The 25,951-nt window shown below is 35.1% G+C and overlaps 1 protein-coding gene across 1 annotated transcript in view; it reads left to right on the forward strand.

Moving 5' to 3' along the window:
- CSMD1 (CUB and Sushi multiple domains 1) overlaps positions 1–25,951 on the forward strand; it is a gene marked incomplete at both ends in the record, with an annotated part of 1,089,811 nt that overhangs the window by 993,426 nt on the left and 70,434 nt on the right. Inside the window, 2 exons of the mRNA XM_084261313.1 lie at positions 9,569–9,757; positions 17,849–18,034. Coding sequence (XP_084117439.1) covers positions 9,569–9,757; positions 17,849–18,034 — 375 coding nt within the window. The remainder of the gene's footprint in view (positions 1–9,568; positions 9,758–17,848; positions 18,035–25,951) is intronic.

Genomic DNA, 25,951 nt, shown 5'->3' on the forward strand with positions numbered 1-25,951 from the left:
TTTTCTGCAGCCCCCAGTCTCTCTCAGCACCCAGCTATGCAAAACTCCGACACTAGTTTACAGCCTACTTAAGATATTTTCATACATGTATCTGCAGACACATTGCTCCTAAAATGCTTGGCTTAAGGGTCATTTACATTATGCAAATAGTGAGAGAGAGGGCTGACAATTACTGTCTGTTTCTTATTTGTTTGGACTTCATTAACAACCTAAAGGTTGTGTGTGTTAATTTTGGTGGCTAATAATTTTCAATACAATTAAATACATAAATGTTTTAGAAGAATGTTTCAGAAGAGTGTTTCAGAAGAACATTTTATCAACCACCAGGTAATTCCTGATTTTCACAGATCTCACTCCTTTCCTGTACCATCCATGCACTGGATGTCTAATCTCTGAAAAGTTTATCTTGTTACCGAAACAGGAGATGAGGGCTCAGAGCATAATAATGATTGTTGCTGTTTTGGAGACTATGAACAGAACCATGAGAACTCAGGAAAAAAAACCAAATCCACAAACAGTAACAGCATTATCTCTACCTGGAAAGCAGCCTTTGGTATACTACTACAGGCAAACTGAAACTGAGGGATGGGGAAAGGGACGTTTCTTTCAAGAATGCTGGAGATCTGTTTAATTTTTTGTAGGGAAGGACCTACTAGGTGGATTAAAAGTGTGATGAAAAGAACAAAGAGAAATCTGTCAAGTGGTAACCCCCAGATACGTTCAGTGGAGGAAGTGGTATCAGAGTCACAAGAAGAGAATTCATGTAATGGATTTATTTTGTAATTACTAAATTATTAAGGGGACTGATTTTTAAGGAATGAGAAATTATTTTACACCTTTCTGTGTACACAAAATATGTTTTGCAGTAGTGAAGAAGTGGTCTGTCTAGTTACCTGGTGCAAGTCATCAGTTATTATGGCACTAGCCACAACTATAGTATAAGTATTGGGGGACTAGAGAGAGATATGCAAGCCTTGGGGCTGTGTTTTAGGAACAAACAACTGTTTTGCTTTTTCCGCTTCACTAACAGTCAGTGCCTGAATTTGTTCTCTAAACTTCTGTACATTTTACATGAGATTCAATGGAAATAATCAGCATGAAAGAAGAGTAACAGTGAGCTGCAGCATAAACAATTGGATTTGAATCTTAATGAGGGAAAGCTACATGATGAAAGTAGAAAAAATACAAGATGCCAAAAAGGCTATTGATACCGTGGCAGCTGTGACTGAGCCAGCAGGCTTCCTCATAATGAAGACCCTATTGAAATGAATTACTACCCTCCCACAACCCTCCTCTTCTCCAGCTATGCCTGTGCACAAAAATTTTGCAAATTGTAGTTTTGTCACCACTAGATTTCATTTGTAGATAACAAATTTTCTTCACCCTTAAAAGTGCTAGAAGCTTTCAGAGGAATGCTTAATATTGCCTTAAGCATATGAGCTTACTTGTGTAAGCTATTTGTTTAATGTTAGTTGTACATTTTCTGTCTTGCAGTGTAAGGCTTTTTGCTAGATCTTTGTAGAAAAAAGCTATACCATTACAGTACAGGGATATTATTTTAAGGACTATGAATATAATAAAGGCACTAGCATAATTTTCATCTAAATAATAAATTTCCTAACTGCACTAATACCTAGATATTAAATGATCTCTTCCTTAATCTATTGAGTGTCTGTTGAGTATAGTGAAGTTACGAGGGGAAGTATCAGTTAAAACTACGTGCAGCTCTAGGAAAGTAATCCCTTTTCTCTTTGAATGGTGTGTAGTATGTAAAATTACTAAGAAGGATTCCAAAAATAAAAGGAAAAAATATTGGACACTGAAATATTTTATTTTCCAATGCTTGCTTGTTGTTTTGTAGTGCTTGATCTTGACTTCCTGTTGCAGCTGGGTTCCACCAAAAAACTGTGCACTTTATTACAAATGGGGAACATCTGTGAGTGCAGAAAATGGAACTTCCTGAGCCCAGGCTAGGAAACTCACTCTGTGAGAGATTAAACCCCGAAACTGCTTAGAAAGATACCTGGAGAATCTGCTTCTTGGTTTTGTTTTGACTCAATAATTTATAACCCTGCGTGCACAATCCTTCCTATCATAAAAGCATAACAAAGAAGAGGTGGATGATTTTTTTTTTAAGTAGTGATGGAAGGAATAAAACTCCACCACAGTACTTGGCACACCCACTGGAAGTGTGGTGATTTGGGAAACAGAGGGGTACTTAGCTTGCTACTTTGCAAGTGGGCATTACCTCTATAACAATTACAGGCTTTTGTTTTGGTTTTGGTTTGTCATTCGAGAGTAAATAAGCCAAGTGGTTACGCAGTTAATTTGTAATTAGCTCTGAGTAGAACTGTAAAAACCTACCATAGGGCTGTATTTTACCTTTATCCTCCTCATAACCATATCTGTTCCTGCAAGAAGCTTAATTCTTCCCCATTCATTGCATCGTGTTTTTAAGCTTTGTACCTGTGAAACAACTGATCCTATTTCCTCTCTAGTTCAAGTTAAAACAAAAGGCTGGATATAGGTTTGGTTTTGTCTTTACATTTTGCAGTAACTGGTTAGAAGTGACAAGAGAATTATATGAAAATAATCAGACTCTCTCTAATTGTTTCTTCTCCAGTTGCTAAACTTTTAGTTGGTGATTTCCTGTAGTAAACACAGCAGGAAAGTCACACAATGGAGGTTTACAAAGTCCTTTGAATCAAGATCAGTATAAGAAGGATCGTTTGTAAATGATGAACAATCAGTAAGAACATCTGTACTATAAATTGCAGGTTATTTAGTTAGATACATAATTTTTGAAGAAGCAGACACTCACAATTATGTCACTAAAGAAGGAATAGTCTCTTGGAAGTTTACCTTGCTGTTTTGATATATGTTAGATTTAAAGATATACTGTAAAAGAAATACAACCTGACCCTTTTTTGTTGCTTGGTTGACTATTGTTACCCTTTTTGATTCTGTTGATTTCAAACTAGAAAATAACATATGGAATGCGTGGTTCATTAATTAAGGAACTGTTTTAGTAATCAGAAGAGGTATGCTTAGTTTTCATGTGTGACCTTAACTAATCACTTAAGCCAGTGTGTGATTCCTAATTATAAACTGAGAATGTGAATAATAGTAAACCTCTGCCTTACTGGATATTTCAAGATCAGCAGCACAAAGGACATAAGATCCCCTGGTAATAAGGAGATGACAAGTAAGTATCCAAAAGGGAAAGCTGGAAGGAAGCAGTGGACTAATAAGTGACATTTTTGTGTGCCAACAAAAAAAAAATCTTGCATATAAATTAAACAGAGGTGACATGGGATTTGAAGGAAGATCTTTTGTTTATTTATAATTTCAGACATAGGACAACATTTCAGTGAATAGTTACAGGTATCTTTTCCATGCAAGCTTTTTGGACTATTGATCAAAGATACTGCTGGGAAATGAAGTCCTTTGCTAAGATAAATTCTTAGAGAAAATGTCATATTATTTGTTGTAAAACAGAGATTTATGATATCTGGGGGGTTGGATAACTGGTTTCAAAGGATTTTAATTTGGAATTGGGAATTATTTAATTGAGCTTCTCATAGACAGTGCCTCAAAAAGCTTTGAAAAACCTCAGTATAAATGTTTCAATGTTGTGGCTCTTAAGAGAATATGCTTTGCGAAAGGAAGAATATGGTCCTGCAAATGCAAAATCAATGTTTATCTGTGCTGCTGTCCACACATCAGTTGACTAGTGATGTGTGATTTAGCCAGGCAGTTATTACCCTGTTTGTCACTCAGTTGTGAGTGACAAATGGACATTGTGACTATAAGTGAGCTGAAAATGTTCTGTATGTTGTCTAGCAGAAAATACTGTGTCTTGAAAGGCCATGAAAGGATGTGGACGCTAAGTCATTTGGAAAAGTAAATTAAATCTGTAAATGTAAAGCTACTTTGGGTCACTGGAACAGCTTCGTAGAAGTTTATCACATTTCATGGTAAAACATTGTCATTCCTAGATGAGAGCACTCCTGTGTCATTGCACCTATTACAGCTAAGCCTCATGAAGTTCCACTACAGATCCCTTCTCAGAAACTGGCTGGGAGTAAAACAGCATTTTATCACAATGGTCTGCGATACAAGGCTGCAATATTTTATGAGCATTCTGTAGAGATTCTTGCTTGAGCCCAGATTTTTCACTCTGCTGACAGTGGCTATAGTTTTAAGTGACATGCTTCAGGCATTTGCTTACCCTCTAGATCTTCAGATTTTTTGTGTGTGTTGCTTTGTTTGTGATATTCCATTAATATGTTAGTTCCTGATCCTAGAAGATGATGTGCACGCTTCATCCTGGACTCTGAAGGGAATTCCGTTTAAAGAAGAGATTAAAATTTACAAAACTGTAGATTAAGAAGGGAATTTTGTGGACTATTATCATTATTCCTTTGCTGTCTCAACAAATGTTAGAGTCTTCAGCAAGATTTTTCAGAGTTGTAAAATAAAATTCTGTATTCAGAATTTTAAATAATTTGCTTCAAATGTTTTTCTTGGTTACATGCTAGGGATAGCTTATACATAATAAATTGTTTCAATATTAGCCTTTTCTATTCATATTTTGCTGTCTTTGCACCACAGTATGCTATGAGCTTTGGTAGGGTTTTTGCCTGGACAACAACAATATGGGCTGCTTGCCCACTTTGTTGTTGCTGGATTCTAACACACTAACTGCCAAATGCCTCTACCTTAAAACTTTGTAATCAACAAACATTTCTGTAAGAGTAGGACGTGGGTCTGATGCTAAATAACTATTTTAAACATAATTTATCCAAATATTTATTCATGACACAAAAGAAAGCATTGAGAAATTGTAATGAGCTCATTTGCCTTTTTAAATTTCAGTTAAAATGTTGAATGTTTTAACTGAAGTAAGTGTGTATTGTATTTGAACATATAACACTAAGCTGGAAAAATCAGATCATATTTAGAGAAATACCAAACATTTTAGTATTTTTAATTTCTTCTCTGCATTTGAAGTGTTTATCGGTAAAATGGGGAGAATAACAATCATTATTGCTTTAATGTAATTTTGATAAAGTTGGTTAATGTTCATGTAATATCAACATAACACATTATAAAACCCCACAAATTATATCTTGAAACACGGTCTGACTCATTTGAAGCTAGTAAGGCCTGGGAACCCAAGTTAAAAAATTATAATTATAAAAAAGTAAAAATCAAAAAGAGAAGATACACATATGTATTCTTTAATGAGTATGTGTTTCCTATATCCTTTACAGTAGACATCCTGTCCAAAATCAGAGCATGATCATAAGATTACAGACTGTGTAATACCAACATGCATATGTATAAATGAACTGAAATTTGTATGTAGACTTAAATTCCATGATTTCCTAACTTAAGAATTCATTTTAGACTAATGATGTTTTGTTTTGGGTTTTTTTGTTGATACATTTCAATTATTTTCTAAGTTCCTAATGAATTTCATGAGCAAGCAAACAGAAATTCCCAAGTACTTTTCCACAGGGATGGGTGGGGGGAAGTGTGGGGGGGTACGTTTTATCACCCATACTTAAAATGTTACTTCTACACAGACATCTACCAGAGTTGTAGACTTCCTCACTTTTTGGGCAGCTCAAGGACAGAAAATGCATATTATTATAGGAATACAAAATGCTGGAATTGTAAAGTCTGGTAATCTGTGGGCACAGTCATTTTTGATACATGGGATGCTTTCTGTACTGTCCTCTACTGAACTATTCGTTGTACGTGAGGGAAGTCACCTCTCACTTCTCATGTGTTCCTACTCACTTTGTTCGAGTCCTTATACTCCATTCAAAATACCTCTGCCAAGCCAGTCTAGCTGTGCTCCCCAACCTTTCATCTTGATCTCCATCCTTGTTCCACCCCTCCCTACAAATCACAGTCTGCTTTTAGTGCTTCTCTGTTAGGAAATATATAAGGCAGGTTTTGATCCAGATCATCAATCTTTCTCTCCTTTCTAGGTCCCCATCTTAGTTTCCCTTGCTTTCTCTTTACATCTCACCTAATTGAGTATCCTCCTTCTTTGCTTCAGTCCATGATCTTCTCTGTATCTCACTAGTCAATTCCAATTGATTTTATGTATTTTCCATTCCCATTTCTTTCCCTGAATCATACTTATATGTTCCATGCATGACATTGTATTCTGAACATAATCTCAGACTCTGATAAATCCATCCTTTTGATGTCACTTCTAATAGCCAACCAGCTCTTTCCCTATCTCTCATTTCCATCACTGTCTCTTAGCTGGTAATCCCTCCTGTCCTACTTGACTCAATAGTCTTTCATGACTGTTCTTCGCCTGGGCTCAAACCCAGTACTTTTTTGTCAAATATTTCTTTTTTCTCCAAAGGCGATAGCTTTATTTTCACACTTGGACTTCTGTCTTTAACTATCACACTGTCAGATGACTACAGAGCTTTATCAAAACCATCTTAGTTTCCAGATTTCCTGTTCCCAATTTCCTTTAGCCCCATGTAGTGGCTTACACTCACTCAGTGAGACACTTGGGGTGACAGGAAAAGTAATCAGTAGTAACACAAGGTTGCAGTGATGGTTGAAATCATCAGATACATATTAAGAAGTCATCAAGGTAGCTGGGAAAGGAGAATACATATTATATAGGAGATTTGCGCTAGTAGTCATTAGGACTTAAGTATATTTGTCAGAGTGATGTTGAATCAAATTCTAAGGGGTATTGCTCGTTTCTCTTCCTCTTGTTTTCTTGCATCAATTTCTTCTTTGTAGTTAAAAAGATACCTTTTGCTTGATTTTTTTCTGAACACCACTTGCTTCTCTGGAGCCTTTGGACTCTGGACATTGTTAATTTTTACAACATAAGCAACAGTTATGACTGATAGATTTCCCCTGTGCTGTACCCCCTTATCCTCTGGAAATTTTCAGTATTACAACATAATTCTCTGTAATTCAGCAGCCTGCATGTCCTGCATTTCCTGGTGGTTTGAAGCTGATCTCTTTGGAGTTTCATATGAGCTATACATTGCTAAAATTTAACACAGCTAAAAAAATGGCAAATTCCCTTGTAATAAGAAGAAAATCTTGTCATGTCTTAGTATGGCTAACAACCCCACATTTTATATGTCTAGCCAAGAATTTACCCTTAGTATAACTGAAATGTGAGCAGTTTAATAAGAGTTACTAGTCCAGATTAAATGCTTTAGGACAAAAAAAAAAAAAAAAAAATATGAGAGCTGCTATATAGAAAAGCAGCAAATTTAGAGTTGTTATACACACACTTCCCATTATCTCACCTTTTTGCTGGTGCTACAGTCATGCTTCCACTGCATGGAACTGAAGTTTAGTGGCTTCAGTTTGGTGTTTGTGTGCTGGGGGAGATAATGCAGGTCATCAGCAACTGGAGTCCTTCAACAGGCAGAATATGGCATTGTTTTTTTCATCACTCTAGGATCCACTTAGGGTCATTTTCGTTTAAGAACACATTTTACACCCTGCTGCCTATCAAGTCAAGTTACACATGATTCTACCACAGGTAGTACTTTTTAGATGTAGCTACTGTTTCTTTACTCTTTTACTTAAGCCTGATTTTTTTTTTCTGCCATACTCCAGGTTATAATTGTTTTAACTGACCACTGGTGAGTTATGTATAGCTTTTGATGGTGCACAGATTGTCACCCTCTTATTGTGCCATGCCCATGCTCCTCCACACTGCATCCTGTGACCCTGTCTCTCAAGGCTTCTGCTCTTTTATCAGGCCTGTATTTCTCTACATACCATCATGCTAAGGTCCCTAGTATCTTATTCTTCAAGTGCCTATATAGAGCTATTATTGTGCCATAAAAATATGATAGAAGGTACCTCCTAGGATATTTAAAACTTAATAATGCTTAAGAGGTTACTGAAGATTACTTCAGTGGTCTTTTAGTCTTAACCAGCTTGTGTTGCAATAACAATGTCAATTGGTTTAGAAGAAAATTAAAGCCACATATTTTGTGCTTCTTTAAATGTCAGATTCCCTTGTAAATTTAAAGTGTATTCCAGTAAATTAATTCATTTAGTTAAGCAAGTAACTGAATGTTACTGTGCTTATAAGGGGTATGTAATATCAGCACAAGCAATTGCTTTACTGAATGATCCTAGCTTACTGATTTTTATCCTGGGTTTTGGGGTGGGTTTTCTGTTTTCTTTTTGATTTATTTATTTAAAATAATCTGCCAATTGAAAGAAGGTTTTAAAAAATCACATTTCAAGTAGAAATAATGTTGCTTAACTGAGAACTATAATTTTGTAACAGAACGTCAACAGATACCAATCTTTTTCATCATCTTTAATGTACAACGTAGTTTTACTGCTTATTTTTGAGCAACATTTCTTAGAAACGCTGACTGTTACACTGCAACTAAAACCACTGATATAAAGGAAGTGTCTCAGGAGTCCTATCAACTCTATGATCTCTCTACAGGCTGAGAAGAGAAACATCCATCTTTAGGCGGTAATTAATATCATAGGTTCATCTTACAGTGATAAAATATATATACAAAACCAAAACCAGCTAGATAGTGAAAGCTGAAAGAAGGAAATCAGGAATGATTCTATGAATCAATGAAAGAAACAAATAATATGAAAAAATATTTGTAGATGTAAACCAAATTCTAGAATTACAGACTTGTGAAATAGCACCACAACTTTTACTGGGTGACTGTCCGTAGAAAATTCTATGAACAACATATTAAAGTAGTAAGACACGTTTCAACATGATGTAGAGAGTCACTATTGTAACAGCAGTTACAGTCTCAGAGCCCTTGGTGTACCATCAGTGGAATTCAACCTTGTCTTCCCTGTGATAAATGCTCATAGAGTTATTTCAGTGATGAATGTCCAACCAGATTTATTTTCTGCAAACCATGGTGTTACCATGCTTCCTCTGAGAAGATATTAATCTCTGAAAGCTTGACATGGTACACTGCTGTGAATATGCAGTGACTTTTTTGTCAATGTGGAGTCAAAGTAATTTTTTCACACTGCTTTTATCCAATGATAAATGACTGTATGTGACAACAAATACATTTGTGTTAGGCTCCACATGTATGTCAAACTATGAGAACTATACAAACAAATTTATAATTTACTTGATACGGATACAGTCTAGCTAATCATATTCCATCCTTATATACAGGTACTGTAACCTTATTTTAGAAAAAAAAAAAAAAAAAAACAACGAACCCACAATCTTTGTTGTTCTCTTTCTGCCAGTGATAAATTTTGTACTTCCTCAGCACATGTCTAAACATCTCGTCTATGTGCAACAACTAGTTGAGGAAAACCGATCTGGCAACAATATTGGTAGCAATAATGACTAAGATTTATCAGTTTAATTTTGAAACTTAGGATTAAACAAGGGCATTCTATATTTATATATATATATAAAATATATCTTAAAAATATATATATGTCTGTGATTATATGCTATGATTTTGAACTTTGTGATATTTCTGCCTGTGTCTGAAACTTCACCTTTTTAAAATAATGCCCCTTTTCTTTTCTCATTTAGCTCCCTACTGCAGCTTAAACCCTACCTTGAGGAATGGTGGAATTGTAAATAAAACAGGTGGTCCAGCCGGAAGTAAAGTTCGCTATTACTGCAAACCTGGATATAGGATGATTGGTCAAAATAACGCGACATGTAGGCGTCACCAAAATGGCATGTATCAGTGGGATTCTCCTGTGCCAATCTGCCAAGGTAAGATATTATTTTCCTTAGTATGATTGTGTGATTTCATGGCAAAGAATATTTTATAAAATAAAGATCCAGCATTGTCAATAATGCTGGATGCTGAGACACATTGAAATCATGTTTATCCAAATACATACTGAATTGTGTATTTAATATTTGCAGAGATTAAGAAATAGGTTCATCCAGTCAAATACAGACCAAATTAAAAACATGTTTTCAGTCCTTCTTTATTGAGTAAAATATGTATCACTAAATAGTCCGTAGCTCATAGCATGTGTTACAGAATGTTTTCTAAAATCTAGTTTTTGAGGCATTAATTTGATTATTTTATTAAATCCCTTTATAAGAAGTGCTTTAATGGCAAAATCTGTAACTTCTGCATTTTTGTATATCCTGGAGTTAGCTGGGATCTACTTTACCTTGTTCTAGACTTCCAGTAAAAGTAGGTACTATGTGACAAATATTTATAATTTTCCCTCTTTCAAAAGCCATGCACAAGCTACAGAGAAGATGAATGATGTAAAGTAGTACAAAACAGTTAAACACTATTTGGTTTAGTTATCAATGCTTTTTTACACTTTATTCAGTAAACAATGGAGACTATGGGGTTGTATATCAGATAAGATCAGAAAGGGGAGAGGATAAAGACTGCGAGTTCTATTCATATCATGTATGGCCTATTGTAACATGTTTTCATGTCTGCTTCTAGTATGCTTTATTTATAGCAAAAAATGGTGGTAACTTCTTTGATTACTTGTACCTAACACTGCAAGACATTTACACCAGCACTTCATGTCTTCTTCAAGACAAGCTTGTTGCTTAAGGTTCGATTAAGGATGATTTAGAAATTTCTAAAAACAGTACAGCATAGAAATTCTATTTCACACTAAAAAAAAAAAAAAAAGAGAAAGAAAAAGGCCACTGAGATTTGGTGTGGTGCTTACTCTTCTGTTGAGGGCATGTTGTTTACAAGAAAAATAAAAAGCCTTAGAGATTGGCTACAGTTGAAGAACTTGAAGTAGTGTTGTTCATATCTTTTATACAGTAATGATTAGGTAGCTAAATATTTCTTGAGGACAAGAATTTTCATGCCTAGTTGAGCCATCTGGCTACAACCCTACCAGCCCAGGGAGCAGATCAGGCTGCCAATGTGCATGATATATGTATCTGTGCTTCCAGACTCCAGGATGTCTTCTAATCTCATATGCCATCATGTGTAATGTCATATGATGCTGTTTAACCTTCCTGAAGGTTCCCAAATCGTGGGAAGAGCTGTATGTTGGCTGGGCATGTTTAGGGACAACCGCTGCTCTTGGGTTTACTTTAAGTGCATTTTAGGTGCAGTTGGTAGTACTCGCATAAATAAGCACTGAAAGCTCAGAAACACATTACACTAAAGAATCCGAGACTAGGCCAGTACTTCCTCGACTTCCAGAAGATCAGGAAAGTCGAGGATGCTGCTCTGTTCAAGATTAAGACTTAAATTTCAACATCTGTATGCAAGCTGAAGTTTTGATTTTGTTTTTTGGGGTTTTTTTTGGTTTTGTTTAAACACAGAACTCTATTGTCATTTGAGGTGCCCTGAGGTATTTTACCTGTCCTTCATCTACCAATCCAGAAAAGCACAAGCTCCTACATCATACCCACCAGTCAGATGTCTTGATGGCCTAAGAATGTCTCAGGTAGCTTTAGACAATGGGAAGAAACAAGTCAAGCCCTATCTGCCTAAATTCTGTTGTAGTTAATATAGTCAATACGTCAGTGAAACTTTGGGACCTATTCTGCTGGCTACCTGGTAGATGTCTTTTTACAAAATGCTCTGAAATTTTGACATCTTACTCTGGAGCTCAGGTACTCTGAGTGTGTGAGGATAGAGGCAATAGCTCGTGCATATTCCTCTGAGAGGCTTGAGCATATATCCCTCTTTATCCCACCTGTTCTTCGTATCCAGGACTCAACTTTTGACTTTGTTCTTCCCAATTTTCTCCCACTCATTCTTAATAGAGTTGAAAATATTTTTAAAGAGTCTTGAAGAACATTTTGGCTGCTCTTCACCAGTTGAGCTACTCCCTAGTAGGTTTATAAAAGAAAACCGGAGGTACCTACCTTTATGAAGAAGTTCTCTTGTTTGGATTGTGGGTATTTGGAAAGGTTTAAAAGCCATGACAGGGTCATGATAAAAATACAACTGACACCCACATTTCCTACTGTCAGGTACTGTCACAATTAATTCCTCTGTGCTTGCTGAAGTGGATAGAATCACATTGCTGAGCTAGAGATCTTTTTACTTTTGCTGTGCTGAATGAAGGTTCTTCCAGGACTGGAACTGGGTTCCATGTCTGGCCTGAAGTAGAAGACAGGTAAAATATAGTTAGGGAACTGGCTTGAAAACATCCATTTGCAATCTGCTTGATAACCATGACTCTGGAACCACAAAACTACTTCTTAACAAAATTCACCGTACATGTTCATGTTTGAGCATGGAATGAAACTCTGGCCTTTTACCTTTTTGATAAATTTTATTATGCAAAAAATGTCCTTTTTAGCACCTGGTCTTAAAATAAAAATGTGCGGTAGGTAGCATAGGTTAGGAGTTCCATATCCCAGTTTCCTCTTATATTCTAAGCCTATGGTCATATTTCAAAATATAAAACAGTAAAAGAAGCATAGTATTTCAGACTAAAACCAGAAATTTCAGGGGAAACCTGCTAACAGTCTTCTGGTATGCTAAAAAGTAGTTCCAAAGAGGAATGAAATAATTATTTATATCCTTTATAGAGCGAGGAATTATAGTTGAATTTACTTTAACAGGATTTTATGTTAGACTTTATTTTCCTCAGAGGTAAACACTCAAATAGATTGCCAGTGAAGAATGTGGGATTTTCATCATGAGAGATATTGCAAGAATAAGTTATATGTACTTGAGTCTTATTTTGGCTTGTGCTATATACGACTATATACGTGACTATATACGTGACTATACCTGACCTTTTATTACACCCGTAGCCCTAGACCACACAGACCTGTTTTCCATTTGTTGCTACTTCTGTATTTACCCTAGTCTGAGAATTATGATTTCTATGTCATGCCTTTCCCCAGAGTTTTTAGTTGGATATTATAGACATAAGCCACTCAGCATGTTTTTTGTTATGAATCTCACTTTTAGAGACTTCTCTTATACTACTTTTATTTTAGGGTATTTAAATGCTTTTCTCAGCTCTATGTTTAATGCCAGAAACAGATCACTAAATGATAATTATTTGATCATTAAATTTAGGGATTTTTCAGTGTATGGAAATAAACTTAATGTCTGACTGTAATCCAGTCCCCAGCTTCTTTTCTGTATGCAGCAAATTTGCATGCTTTAAATATGAATAATATTGAAGTATCTTAAAGGTAGATGGGTCTCCAGATATTTTAAAGCATTGCTCTAAACTTTAAATTTACTGGCTTTGATAAGAAATAAATTCCAGTAACACATGTGGAACATTAAAGAGCAACTAAAACTGCATCTCAGTTTCCAGGTAGTAAAAGGCTTTTTCTACTTGCGTTGATTACCTGTTCTTTGGAAGAAGTATACTTTTTCTGCTGTGCAAGATAATCGAGACACTTAAGATGAGCTATGTATTTTTCACAGTCTGAATGCACATCCCTCAGCTGGAACCTGTAAGTCTTTTCTAATCATTGACCCAAGAAGCATGTTGACAATTCCTCAAATCAGAAGATTTCCTGACACCATTCTTTATCTTTTTACAATCATATGTGAAACTGGGAGCTTCAAAGTACTTGGATGTGGAGCAGTAGGGACATTATTTTCACTGTCCAAAGATGGTATGCCATTTCAGACAGTTTACTTCAGGTAATTTTGTTTTGAACATCCAAGTTCTTGCTATTTTGTTTAACTGACTGTGCTAGTATGTTTTGTTTGGGCACTACTGTTCTAAACGCCATTAGCCATCTAAAGAAATTAGTAACAGCAGGAATATTTCTTTCCAATCCCAGTTTCTGGGAGAGAAGCAAACAACAAATAAACAGGTAGACTGTAACAGGAAGAGTACCAGAATGGCAAAACTGCTTTTATCATTAGTAAGGAAGAATAACCTCGCCATGTAGCAGTACAAGATTCAGCAGCAGCTGAAGAGTGACAGTAGAGGACTGAGGTCCTCTATAATGCTAAGAGTAAAAATGATGAAGTGTGACAGGTAAGCAGAGATTTAGGTGGTTTAGGGGCTTTAGTAACTGGACATTGTGTCAGACCTGACATAACTAGTAGGCCCACCTGGCTGTGACCAGGCATTGTATGTATTTTATTCTTTAAACTAACTTGCACATAAGAGATACTCAGTTTTGAATTTTTCAGTAGTTTCTAGAAAGGTTATTGCTAGAGGTGAAGGGAAGAGCAAATACTAACAGAAGCATTTACTTCTAACATGAACAGGCCTGGATTTTTTTGTTGTTTTCAAATGACAATTGATTCTTCTTGCTCCATAGAAATCACTAAATAATTTTCTGTTATATCAGGCTTGAAGTATTTGGAGGGAACAATAAGGTCCAGACCTGTATGCACAGGCATATATGTGAGTGGGTGGATAGACTGATAGTTCTGAATATTGGTTTTTTTACAATTAAATGTATTCACACTTAATACAGATTTTGTTTCTTTGATATCAGAAAGGAGATCTGAAAAAGAAGTTGACAAGAAGTTAAATCTTAACCCTGTTAAATTCTATATCAGCATTCAGACATGTTGTCACAAAGCAGAAGAGAACTGAGAGGCTTGTTAGGACAGGGAGGGCAAAGTGCAAGGCTTTGGAGACACTGAAACATTTCACAATAAGCATGACTGGAATTAGAGAATGCAAAGACATTTTTATGATGAAGTAAAACAGGGTGGCAGTTTAACTTTCTGCCAATTTAGCATGCAAACAAACATTTTGCAAGTGTAAAATTCTGCTTATATGACAGTTGGTTCTAGTTTTAGAAAAAGGTTTAATTGTGTGGTGGGTTGAGCCTGGCTGGCTGGCAGGTACCCACCAAAGCCACTCTATCACTCCCCTGCTCAGCTGGACAGGCGAGAGAAAATATAAGGAAAGACTTGTGGGTCAAGATAAGGACAGGGAGAAGTCACTCACCCATTACCTTCATGGGAAAACAGACTCAACTCAGGGAAATTAATTTGGTTTATTGCCACTCAAATCAGAGTAAGGTACTGAGAAAATAAAAAGAAAACTTAAAACACCTTCCTCTTACCCCTCTCTTCATTGGCTCAACTTTACTCCCGGTGTTCTGTACCTCCTCCTGTGCTGGTTTGGCCCTGATTGAAAGCCAGAAACCCACCAAAGTCACTCTATCACTCCCTCCTTTTCAGCTGGACAGGGGAGAAAATATATATTGAGAGTCTCGGGAGTCGAGATAAGGACAAGGGGAGATCATTTCGCAATTTGCGTCACTGGCAAAACAGACTCAACACAGAATAAAGGAAAGAAAACTAACTTATTACACTATGCTACACACCCAGTGACACCAGAGAAGTGCAACCAGATCTTGAAACACCTCCCTGACCCCTCCCTTCTTAGCAGACTTCACTTTAGTCATGATTTCTCTCCTTCTTCCCCCCACACTGTGGCATAAGGAGGCTCAGGGAATGGGGGAATGGGGTTTCAATCAGTTCATCATGAGCTATTTTCTTTCTTAGCTGGTAGGGACATTCCTCACATTCTTTCCCTGCTCCAGTGTGGAGTCCCACCCATGAGAGACAGTCCTTCATGATCTTCTCCAACATGAGTCTTTTCCCATGAGGCTTCAGCTCTTCACCAGTTGCCCCAGCGTGGGTCACTTCTATGGGGTGCAGTCATAAATCATAGAATGTTTCTCAGTCTCTCAGGCCCAGACTGCTCCAGCCTGGTCCTTCTGGTCCTTCCGTCCCTAGCAAACCTGCTCCGGTGCAGATCTCTGGCTCTGGCTCATCTGTGTCTCTCTCTCTCTACTGGCTTCAAGTGCTGTCAGAGACTTTCTCCAAAGTGGGTCACAGCATCTTCTGTATGTCTCCACCTGCTCCAGTGTGGGTCCTCTCCATGGGCTGCAGGTGGGCTCTCGGCCTTTTCCATGAGCTGCTGGAGAATCTCTTCTCTGGTGCCTGGAGCACATCCTGTTCTTCTTCACTGACTTTGGTATCTGCAGCTTTTTTCCTCTCAGATCTTCTTACTCCTCTCCCTGGTAGCAAAAACTGCTCCTAGTTTGTGTTACGAAGGAAGCACTTTATTTTGGAATGTTCTTAGAGTTCTACTTCTGTTAGCAATTTGACAGATTTCAGCAAACAACTGAAATGAACTAAGCATTCATCATTTTATAATGCTTACCTTGTTATAATCACATGCAAAGTACTGTGTTGCATTTAATTTAAATGTATCAAATGTGCCAACTTGAGAATACTGAAAGCAAATTTGTGACTTGTATTTATGATACCATGACAGCGTGTTGTGACATTAATCATTTACATTGAATTGGGTAAATTATAATAAAATTAGATTTTTTAAAAAATAAGCATTTTCACTTTTGTTTAACAGATTTCAGATGAAGGCTGTCATTTTGTCTTTTGAAAAATATTGCCTTTATTGAAATTGTAAAACTTCACAATGTGAAGGGGAAAGGAACAAATACCTAAAGGACTTTCATTTTTTTAATGTTAAAATGTTGAATTGCTTCTAACAACTGAACTGCAGTCTTTATTGGTAAATATTTAGAAATAAAAGCTTCAAAGCTATGTTTTACTCAGGGTGTTTACTGAAGAACAATAATATGATGCCAAATACAAAGCAGCTAGTGGTTCTGTCCACAAATACATTAGTTTATATGAAATCTTTATATATATTAATTGTAATAATGTGACTGGTTCTCTGCTCCAAGTTACCATTTTGCAAAAAAATAATATCCTTTCAGGGAAAATAATTCTATGACTTTCCCTTCAGAAGTGTTATGGGACAAATATAAACTCTTTGCAGCATTACTGCCTTACTCAAGCACCTAGAGTTAAGCTCTGTGCATAAATAACTATTTTAAAATAAAGCATAGCATTAAAATATTTTTTAAAAAAGGTTACTGAGGAGTGGCATTTCTTCTTTTCATTATTAAAATCAGGGGAGCTCAGAAGTCAGATGGCAGATAGCAATCCTGCCTTGGAGGTCTTTCCTAAAAGGGACTGAAATAGGTATTTTTGAAATTATACTCTGCCCTAAAATTGCATATATATCTGTTAAATGAACCGTACAGACATCTGGTAAGTAAAAAAAAACAAACCAAAAAAACCCCAAACTTCACTAAGCTGACAGCAAAGTAAACCTTGTGAGCTTGAAAGAATAACTTCTTCTCTGGAGAGAAATTCTGAAGGAGCCAAAGAAAGGGAAAATATTTCAGTAGTTGCCTTCATGACACAAAAAAATAAATAAGCCTGAATTGACATAATATTTGAATATTTGAATATTTGAAATGACTATGTCAAATATGTAAATAAGTGTTTAAAATCTGAACAGTGCCTTTAACTTCAGTAGAAATCTTCCCTGTCTCGTCTTATATTTATGTGCTTCTCTCATCAATCAAAATTTATAAAATTTAATTCTTAAATAACATTTTTTTAATGTATAGAACAAGGAAATATAGAGGGTTTTTTTAATACTAGTGCAGATATGAAAGCAACCCTAAGAGAATGGAAGCAGACTTAGAAAACATTTAAGAATTTTCTAGTTCTTTGTTCTTGGACCAAATCATTTTGGACATTTTCTTAATTTTCTTTCCTAGCAAATAAACCTCTGTCTGTAGCCTATGTTGAAACTTCTGTCTCTACAGTGACCAGATTAAACAAATTAATGATTAATAAAATGTTTTTCACTATTAGATGCATTTTGAAGTGTTTGTCAGTGTTTTAAATACTGTTCTATTGATTGGAATGTTTTAAATAAAATGGAAAATTAATTTCAGTTGTTATGAATGGGATATGTAAAAATTACTAATCTGCTTCTCTTTTCAGTGTTAAGTCAATATTAAAAAAGGAAAACAACAAAACAACCGAATTCCTTATCTTTTTCTTTCCTTTCTTTTCAGCTGTGTCTTGTGGTATTCCTGACTCCCCTGGGAATGGTTCAGTTATAGGTAATGAATTCACTTTGGGTAGTAGGTTGATATATGAATGTAACGAGGGCTTCAAGCTAGAATCTAGTCAACAAGCAACAGCAGTATGTCAAGAAGATGGATTATGGAGTAACAAAGGAAGGCCACCTGTTTGCAAATGTAAGTGGGCATATATTTCTCAAGTGTATTTTACTTGAATTTTCTCAGGAATATCTTCACTATTGATGTTTAGGTTTTATGTATACATGTACCCTGAACTGGCCACTCAGGAAAATATAATCATTAAGCATTTAGTAAAGTAGAAAACTTATAAATATGTTTAATAACCCCTTCCCTCTTATTTATCTTCTTAAAACAGTTTGAACTAAAATTGTTAGATAATTCAGGTTTTGTATATTATTACAAATATTGTTCTCTTTTCCATTTTCAAGTAAAAGTTGCAACCATCAGTTATAATTTATTTTAGTACAGCTTCTAAAGTAATAAAAGCAAAAACTATTACTTAAAATACTGCTAGTGTAGATAACTAAGATGGATAAGTGTACTTTACTCTTCATTCTTGCCCTATCAGCAACTAGCCAGTGTAATGCAGAGTCCTCTATTGTGTGACATGGCCTCTCATTTGCAATGGGCTCCCAATCCCTGTATTTGCACTGGAACAAAGTAATAATTAACTAAGCATGACTTCGAGTACGTGACTTGATATACTGATTAGGACATAAAATTATTAATAGCCATAATACTATATTTAAAATTTCTGAAATTTAATTTAGAATCTTAAACTAATTAACAACCTAGGTATGTGCCCTCGAGATTCCGAATTTCTAAAGGACTTTAGTTTTTCTAACAAGCAAAATTAAACTTTTAAAGAAAGGGTAAAATGGTGTGAATATAAAAATGGTGAAATTATATGTGATTGTTAAATGGTTTCATTTATTTAAATGAATCAAAAGCAAATAATTGTTAAAAATATTGCTGAAAGTTACTTCAAGAGCTTTTCTAAGTAGCCCTGATACATGATCTATCAATGTAATCTTGAAGACCTTCCTGAGTATTCTATTTCAATACTTTACCTTTTTTTGCCTTGCAAAGATTATCCTAGTATATGTAACCTGAATCTGGGTTTTTTTGTAGTGTAAAGGTTCTACATAATTTTGTATCCACAGTGGAGAAATGTTATTTTATTCTTCTTTCATTCTTTTTAATATGTTTCAAAACTTTTTTTTTAAGTGTGGTGGGCTACCCTTGACCAGCAGCTGCACCCTCACTCAGCTGCTCACTCATTATCCCTCTTCAACCAGACGGGGAAAAATAGAATGGAAAATCTCATTATTTGACATAAGGACTTGATCTGGGGAATGTTAATTTAGTGTATTGCAAATTAAAATAGGGTCAAATGCATTTCAGAAAAAAAAGAAAAAAATCAAACCCATGCTTTCCTCCCATTATTCCCAGGGTCAACTTCAGTCCTTTGCTCTTCACTTTTCTCACCACCCAAGCAATGCTGAGGGGTGAGGAATGGGAGTTGTGGTCAGTTTATTAAAAGCTCCTGTTTGCTGCTCCTTCCTTCTCACACTTTTCCTGTGCTCCAGCATGAGTCTTCTCCACAGGCAAAGACTGTTGTCCTTCGGGTTAAACTTGCTCTAGCATGAGTCCTCCATTTGCTGCAGTTCCTTCAGAAAAGGAAGTGTTTGCTGCAATGTGGATATCTGCTCAGTCATGGTCTTCTCAACGGGCTGCAGCAGAATACCAGCTCTGGTGTCTGGAGCACCTCCTCCTCTTTCTATGTAATCTGGAGAAATCTCATCACTCCACTGCCTCTCACTCTTTGATCCCTCTGCCTGTGCAGTGTTTTACCCTTTCTTAAATACTCTTTCCCAGAGGTGCCATCATTGTGGTTGATGGACTCAGCTGTGTTCTGCACTGGGTCCTTTGGAACTGGCTCTGTCCAGCAGCCCAATCCTCTCCTTAAAGAGGTCACCCATACAGCACTCCCACCTCTTCCTGCCAACATCTTAACTCATGTACCTGATACAGTCATTCCTTCTATAGAGATAACTGTCTTGCTTTGATTCATTCTCATTCTTTCTTTATACTTTGTCTATCAGTGATTCTCAATCTTGTCCTCTGGACAATCTCCAAGTGATCTACACCTTTCTTGAAGGACAGTGCCTATAGCTGAAGAGAGTTCCACCAGCTGTGATCACACATACATGGTCTGAGTTCAAAGCCAGGTGCAGTACAGCACTTCATTCTCTAAGAAAAGCTGACAAAGAACATAGCTGGAATGATTAAACAGCAGAAATACCAACAGACTTTTTGTGGGGAAGAGGCCAGTTAAACTATTTGGGGATTAAAAATAATTATAATAATATGTACACAGTGGAAGGGGAAAAATAGTATTGCAATGATCAAACTTAACCTGACAATGACTACCCTAGGAACAAAAGCTTAATTATTAACATTTAGCACAGCTTTCAACATTAAAAAGTTTTAATATTTATTATTTCCTGACAACATACATATGATATTTTCTTCTCTTCTTTTTTTCTGTTTTTAAAAAAATTATTCCACTTGAAAAAGAATCCCAGAAGTACTATGCTAAAATGCTAGTGATCTACATGAAAATATTAAAGCCAGTATTTTCAAAATGGATTGCTATTCAGAGGCAGGCATGTTTTACCCAAGATTTCTTAGTTGCAAAGTGCAGAAGAGCTTAGACAATCTGCACAACAACCTGATTTTGTAGTACTGCTGCTGTAAGGATAAATGTATTTAGTCTCCAGAGATAGAAACAGACTTGATGAGCAGCAAACACAGCACAGAAAGGTAAATGATAAATAAGTGAGTTGATTTTATCCCCAGGTCTATTAAAATGAAGGTCGAAATCAGTGCAGTTTGTTTTGCAAAGTATGTCTGATAATATACTGCCTGAGGCAGATGTTTGAAACTCCTTTCTTTTATTGAAAAGTATTTATATCAGATTTGAATCATGAGAAATATGATTTGTGCTGGTCATATAGCAAGAAATAGGTGGATCATGGACATTAGGCTATTGAATTCAGTTATATGAAATACCAATCAACAAATATGTATTAAGAAAGCTTAATTGAATGACAAATAATTAACTTCAGTTATTCTACATAGAGTTCTCTAGCGCATGATGAAGGAAACTGTACTGCCATTTAAAAGACTGTTTCAGACAATACTTTAATTCAGTAGTAACTTTACATGTGAATACAGGAAAGTGTAAAGTATGCCTCTAATACCTTTTACCCAAAATAATACAATTTGGATAATGCTCAAACAGAAAGGAAAGTATATGTGTGCGTGATTACAAAATTAAGGTTTTAAGTTGTAACTGCAGTTAGCTGAGAAACATCTTTTTACCTGGCATCAGCATTTTGATACATCTGTAAAATACTCATGTGAAGTCTTAAATTTTCATTTTTCAAAGATTAAAAAAAAAAAGCAATCTCTTGGGAATTGTTTGTCTATGTCATTTCATCAGACACAGATTGAATTTCATCTGCTATTGTGGAAATACAAATGCTGATTCTTGAACTGACATGTTAAAAGGCAAAAAGAACACAAATTAAATTTCCTTCCTTTCCTTGGGATGATAACATATCTTGCTGTTATGATATAAAATTGCATCATTATAGCATGATTATTACATTTTGTTTATGGCTAATTAATGATGAGAACAGAGAAGGACTTAGCTGTCAAAGCAAACTTCAGATGTATTTCTCCCTAAATACAATCGAGACCCACAGTTTCATGTCTACGTTACTTCCTAAATAGAAAGATTCACACTTGGAACAGTATCCATAACTATATTATAAAGGAAGTTATCTGAAGATGTTGGCTAGGGTCAATACATTTTTCTGGGACACTTTTTTTGTGGGTTTTTGTGTGTGTTTGGTTTCTTTAAAATTTATATATTTTTTATATTTTTACCATGTACTGGTTACCTTCTCTATCTTACTTGGACTATGTGTCTACATTTCATGTGCTAATGATGGCAGATAAGAATAGTTATATTTTTGTGAGTCATTAAATATATTTTCTTAGGGGTTTTGATGTTGTGGACAACTGACACTGACTTTCTTCATGAAATGGAAATACTGACCAAATCTTGAGTATTCCCTCCACAGCAATTAATCTTTATTTATGCTGTTAAAGTCTCTTCATAGCTGAATAATATAGAGAAACAGTTGGTTTAGACCATTCTTTAAGAAATGTGCAGCGAAGAGCATTTAAGAAGGATCTGGTTAATGAAATGTAGAATTTGTTCTCTGCACTGTCAGTGCTTTTATACCAGATCTAGGGAACTGATTTAAAATACTGTACCACAGGGTGAAAAAGTAGTAACAGTAAAAATTACGATTTGCTCCTATGTTTTTCTTTCCAAGATTGGAATATGTTCACTTACTTCAAGATCACGTCAGATTTTTCTTTCTGATTATGGCAAGGTACCTTACCAGTTCTTTAAAGCTAAGTACTATCATTTGTAAACCAAGAGTCTGAATGTATATAATCTTATATTATAATTCTATATATGTAAGATGTACCCATATAGGTTATACTCGGCGTGTGCTGATGCTGGGATCCAGATCAGTATATGTTTATTTACAAAAATACTGTTGAAGTAGGATAACTTGTTAGCCTTTGTTCTTACTTTCATTTTTGTAGAAGTAAGTGGATGTCTAACCTAAGAAAATGAGTTTATGTTTGATTAATTTTTCTAACATTTTAATTGCCTGGGATGGTCCCTGTAACTGTGTAATTGTATTGCTCTTTTCCATTATTTCTGTAATATATTTATTCAGAGATTTAAATTGGGACCTTCATTGCTTTATGCTACTTTTTCTAATTTCAAACATTTTAAAGAGTAGCTAATGTTACCCTTGCATAATCTGTGTATTGCAAATTTCACATTAGATATTTCTGGAAGCTATGGTGTCCTGAACTGTAACAGTGATGGTTCAGACTCTGATTTTCACCTAGAAATTACTTGGAAAGCAACTGGAGATATCAGAAGCCATTTTTATAATTATCAATATGTTTATACAATGTCTAGATCCACAAGTAGCTCTGGAATAAAACACCGGTTGTGTTACAAATGCAAAAAGGACTTTGTTGATGTTGTGCAATTGCTGGGGTTTTTATCTTTATGAAGTAGGACTTTCAGAACACCACACTCAATAGTTCTCTTAAAATTTTCTTTAAAAAAATGTGAGGCCAGTAAGTAGCTTTTGTCATATTTTTTCAAGGTTTGGTATGTAACATGGAGTATTTGTTAAGGGTAAGTACTTAGTGAACTATAGTGAAAAAATTATTTAGCCATTTTAGATTAGTCCAGGTACATTAGAATTTCTATGAAATTCTATGAAATTCTATGAAATTAGACTGATAACACATTGAATTGACATAGCTGACTGGATTGACAGACTGATACTGAATACCATGTGATCCTTTTGTTTATCTATTTTTAGGTTTTGAAGTCTTTCCCATATAAATATGTCAAATGACAAGAAGTGCTTGGTTTTTTGCTCTGTGCTGTTTTGTTGGGGTTTTTTTTCTACTAGCATATTGAAATGATCAACTTGTTTAGGTGATTCTGTTTTGTTCTTAGGTCATTTTTCTTAGATTCTGTGGTGTATGGGATTATTGGTTTCCTACTGTCTTCTTATTAGGAACTTAGGACTTAGTTATTAGGAATTTAGTACTTAGTACTTGGGAATTTAAACCATGCTTGTCTCTCAAGCGTAAAATGTGATTTGACTTTAATCTTTCTTTTTTTAAACCAACAGTGAATCCAGTCAAAAGGATCTATTTAAATGATACAGTTCTCATTACTGCATTATAAATTAACAATACAGTATGACAAAAATGCCCTCTCCCTTTCTTTGTGATTGTTAACATCCTGCTGAAGAATAGAAACCAAGTATTAGATGTCAAGTTCCCGTAATTGAGATGTTGTTGTATGCATGGTGGTGGTGGTTTTATCCCCTTCGAAACAGTAATTACATTCAGACTCATAATATTAAAAATATTCCTAAAGTGGCATGAAATGTGCTTCTTTTTTGCTACATAACAATAAGGAAAGGGGAGCAAAGGCTTCTAGACAGAACAGCACAGTAAAAGGGAAGAGTCACAGAACCACAGAATTGTAGGGGTTGGAAAGGACATCGAGAGATCATCGCGCCCAACACCAAAGGCACTATTCAGGTGTTCAGACTCTAAGAAAGTATTGATAGAGCAATGCATTTCTTGTCCAGAAAAGCAAGTAAAAAAGAATAATGAAATTACAAAGAATTGATCATTATGAAGAGTTAAACTAAAAGCTGAGCTCATTACCACACAAATGCTTGTTAGATTTTAGTAGTTGTAGTTGCAAAGAACTTGTTATATTTTTTCTTCATTGCTGCTGTTCATATAGTGAAAATATTTTGTTCATGTCTTCAGTATAGAACAACTCCATTTTTTTGGTCTTTTTTTATAGTAGAAATATCATATTAAGAATTCCCTTTTTTTTGGCCTATTCAAAATTATCAGTATATGGAGATTTCATCAGTAATGTCATGTCATAATCTTAATCATAATTTCAAATTATAATTATGTTTGCTAAAGCCTACTTTATGTAAAGCAATATTATTGATACATTTCTCAATAAAAAATACCTGGAAGAAAGAGAAAACTTCTTCACATCTGCAAGAAGTTGAGATCATCACTTATAGAGCTTTATGTATGTAAATGACAATTTAAATAGTGCCTAGCCCATAATTTGCAAGAGAGAGGCCGTGAAAGTCAAATTGATGCACTTATTCGTAAACCATGTGCACAAAATCAAGCATCTCATGATAGGGTTTGGGGTTGTTTTTTTTTTTTTTTAATTTCTTGAATAACGAAAATAATAAATTAAAATGAGTGTAAAATTAAAATTTTTGAAGCAACATCTTTATTTGATTACATCAACACAGTCTATTCTGTAGACAGTAACATCTTCAATTGGAAATTGTATAATGATGTAAAGTGTTCTTGCAACAGGATTCTAAGTGTATTTATACATAAATAATAAATTGCATACTAATTCTAGTATATAGAGAAAAAAACCTATGTAGCTGATTTACATGTTCTGAAATATCCAAACCTCATATCTCTACATGTTTTAAGTTATCCACTATGGTTAAGATTGAAATCTAAGAAAATACTCTACAATTTCATCTCAATGTAACATTATAATCTGTCATTTGGAAATTGTTAAGATTATTTCCCCTTCCCCTTTTACAGATCTTCGCTGGCACTTCTGCCAGCTCAGTGTTTCCTAGATTTACTATGAGTAAGATAACTATAGTAATAGGTAGATGTATAATTCTACCATTGTCAAAGGTATTCTGAAAAGTGGTGGAAATCTAATTCTTTACAGGAATTTTTCTTCTATCACTTTCCCTGTGTCATAGTGATTGCTTAAACTAGTCTCTTTCCTCACAAATTCATACTTATGATAAAATCATTTCATATACCTTTCAGGGAGTGTAAAGTCTACAGAATATGTAATTATTCTTTGTAATCTTTTTGAGTCCTTTCCCTGGTAGAATGGTATATATTTTTATAGCATAAATGGGAATCAGACTCTTTTATTTCTGCAGTAAAGTTTGGAGTTTATATGCACTTCCTCATAATGCTTTTGTCTTACACTAAACAGTATGGCAACTCAAATATATTGTACGACAGATCAGAGGTAGTGATAATATATACATAAGTATACCAAATACATACGTGATAATATATACATAAGTACACCAAATTTTCAGAAAATGGGTCACCTATATTAAGCAACATATAAAGAAAACAAAAGAAGAGGAAATTAATTTCTGTTACATGATTTTTTGTATGCTTCTGCTCAGAAAGTAATTTTCTCAAGTGTTACTGGGCTAATAGCTTTTTCTAAAGTATTCCTAGGAATATAATCGGAAACTCATTCATTCAGACTTTTTCTATAGCAGGGAAATTCTGAACAACATTGTAAAAGATACCAACTACAATAATTTTAAAATAAAGTAATCATAA

Source organism: Gallinula chloropus (assembly GCF_964237585.1).
Source record: "Gallinula chloropus genome assembly, chromosome: 3".
In the NCBI taxonomy this organism is placed as follows: Eukaryota; Metazoa; Chordata; class Aves; order Gruiformes; family Rallidae; genus Gallinula; species Gallinula chloropus.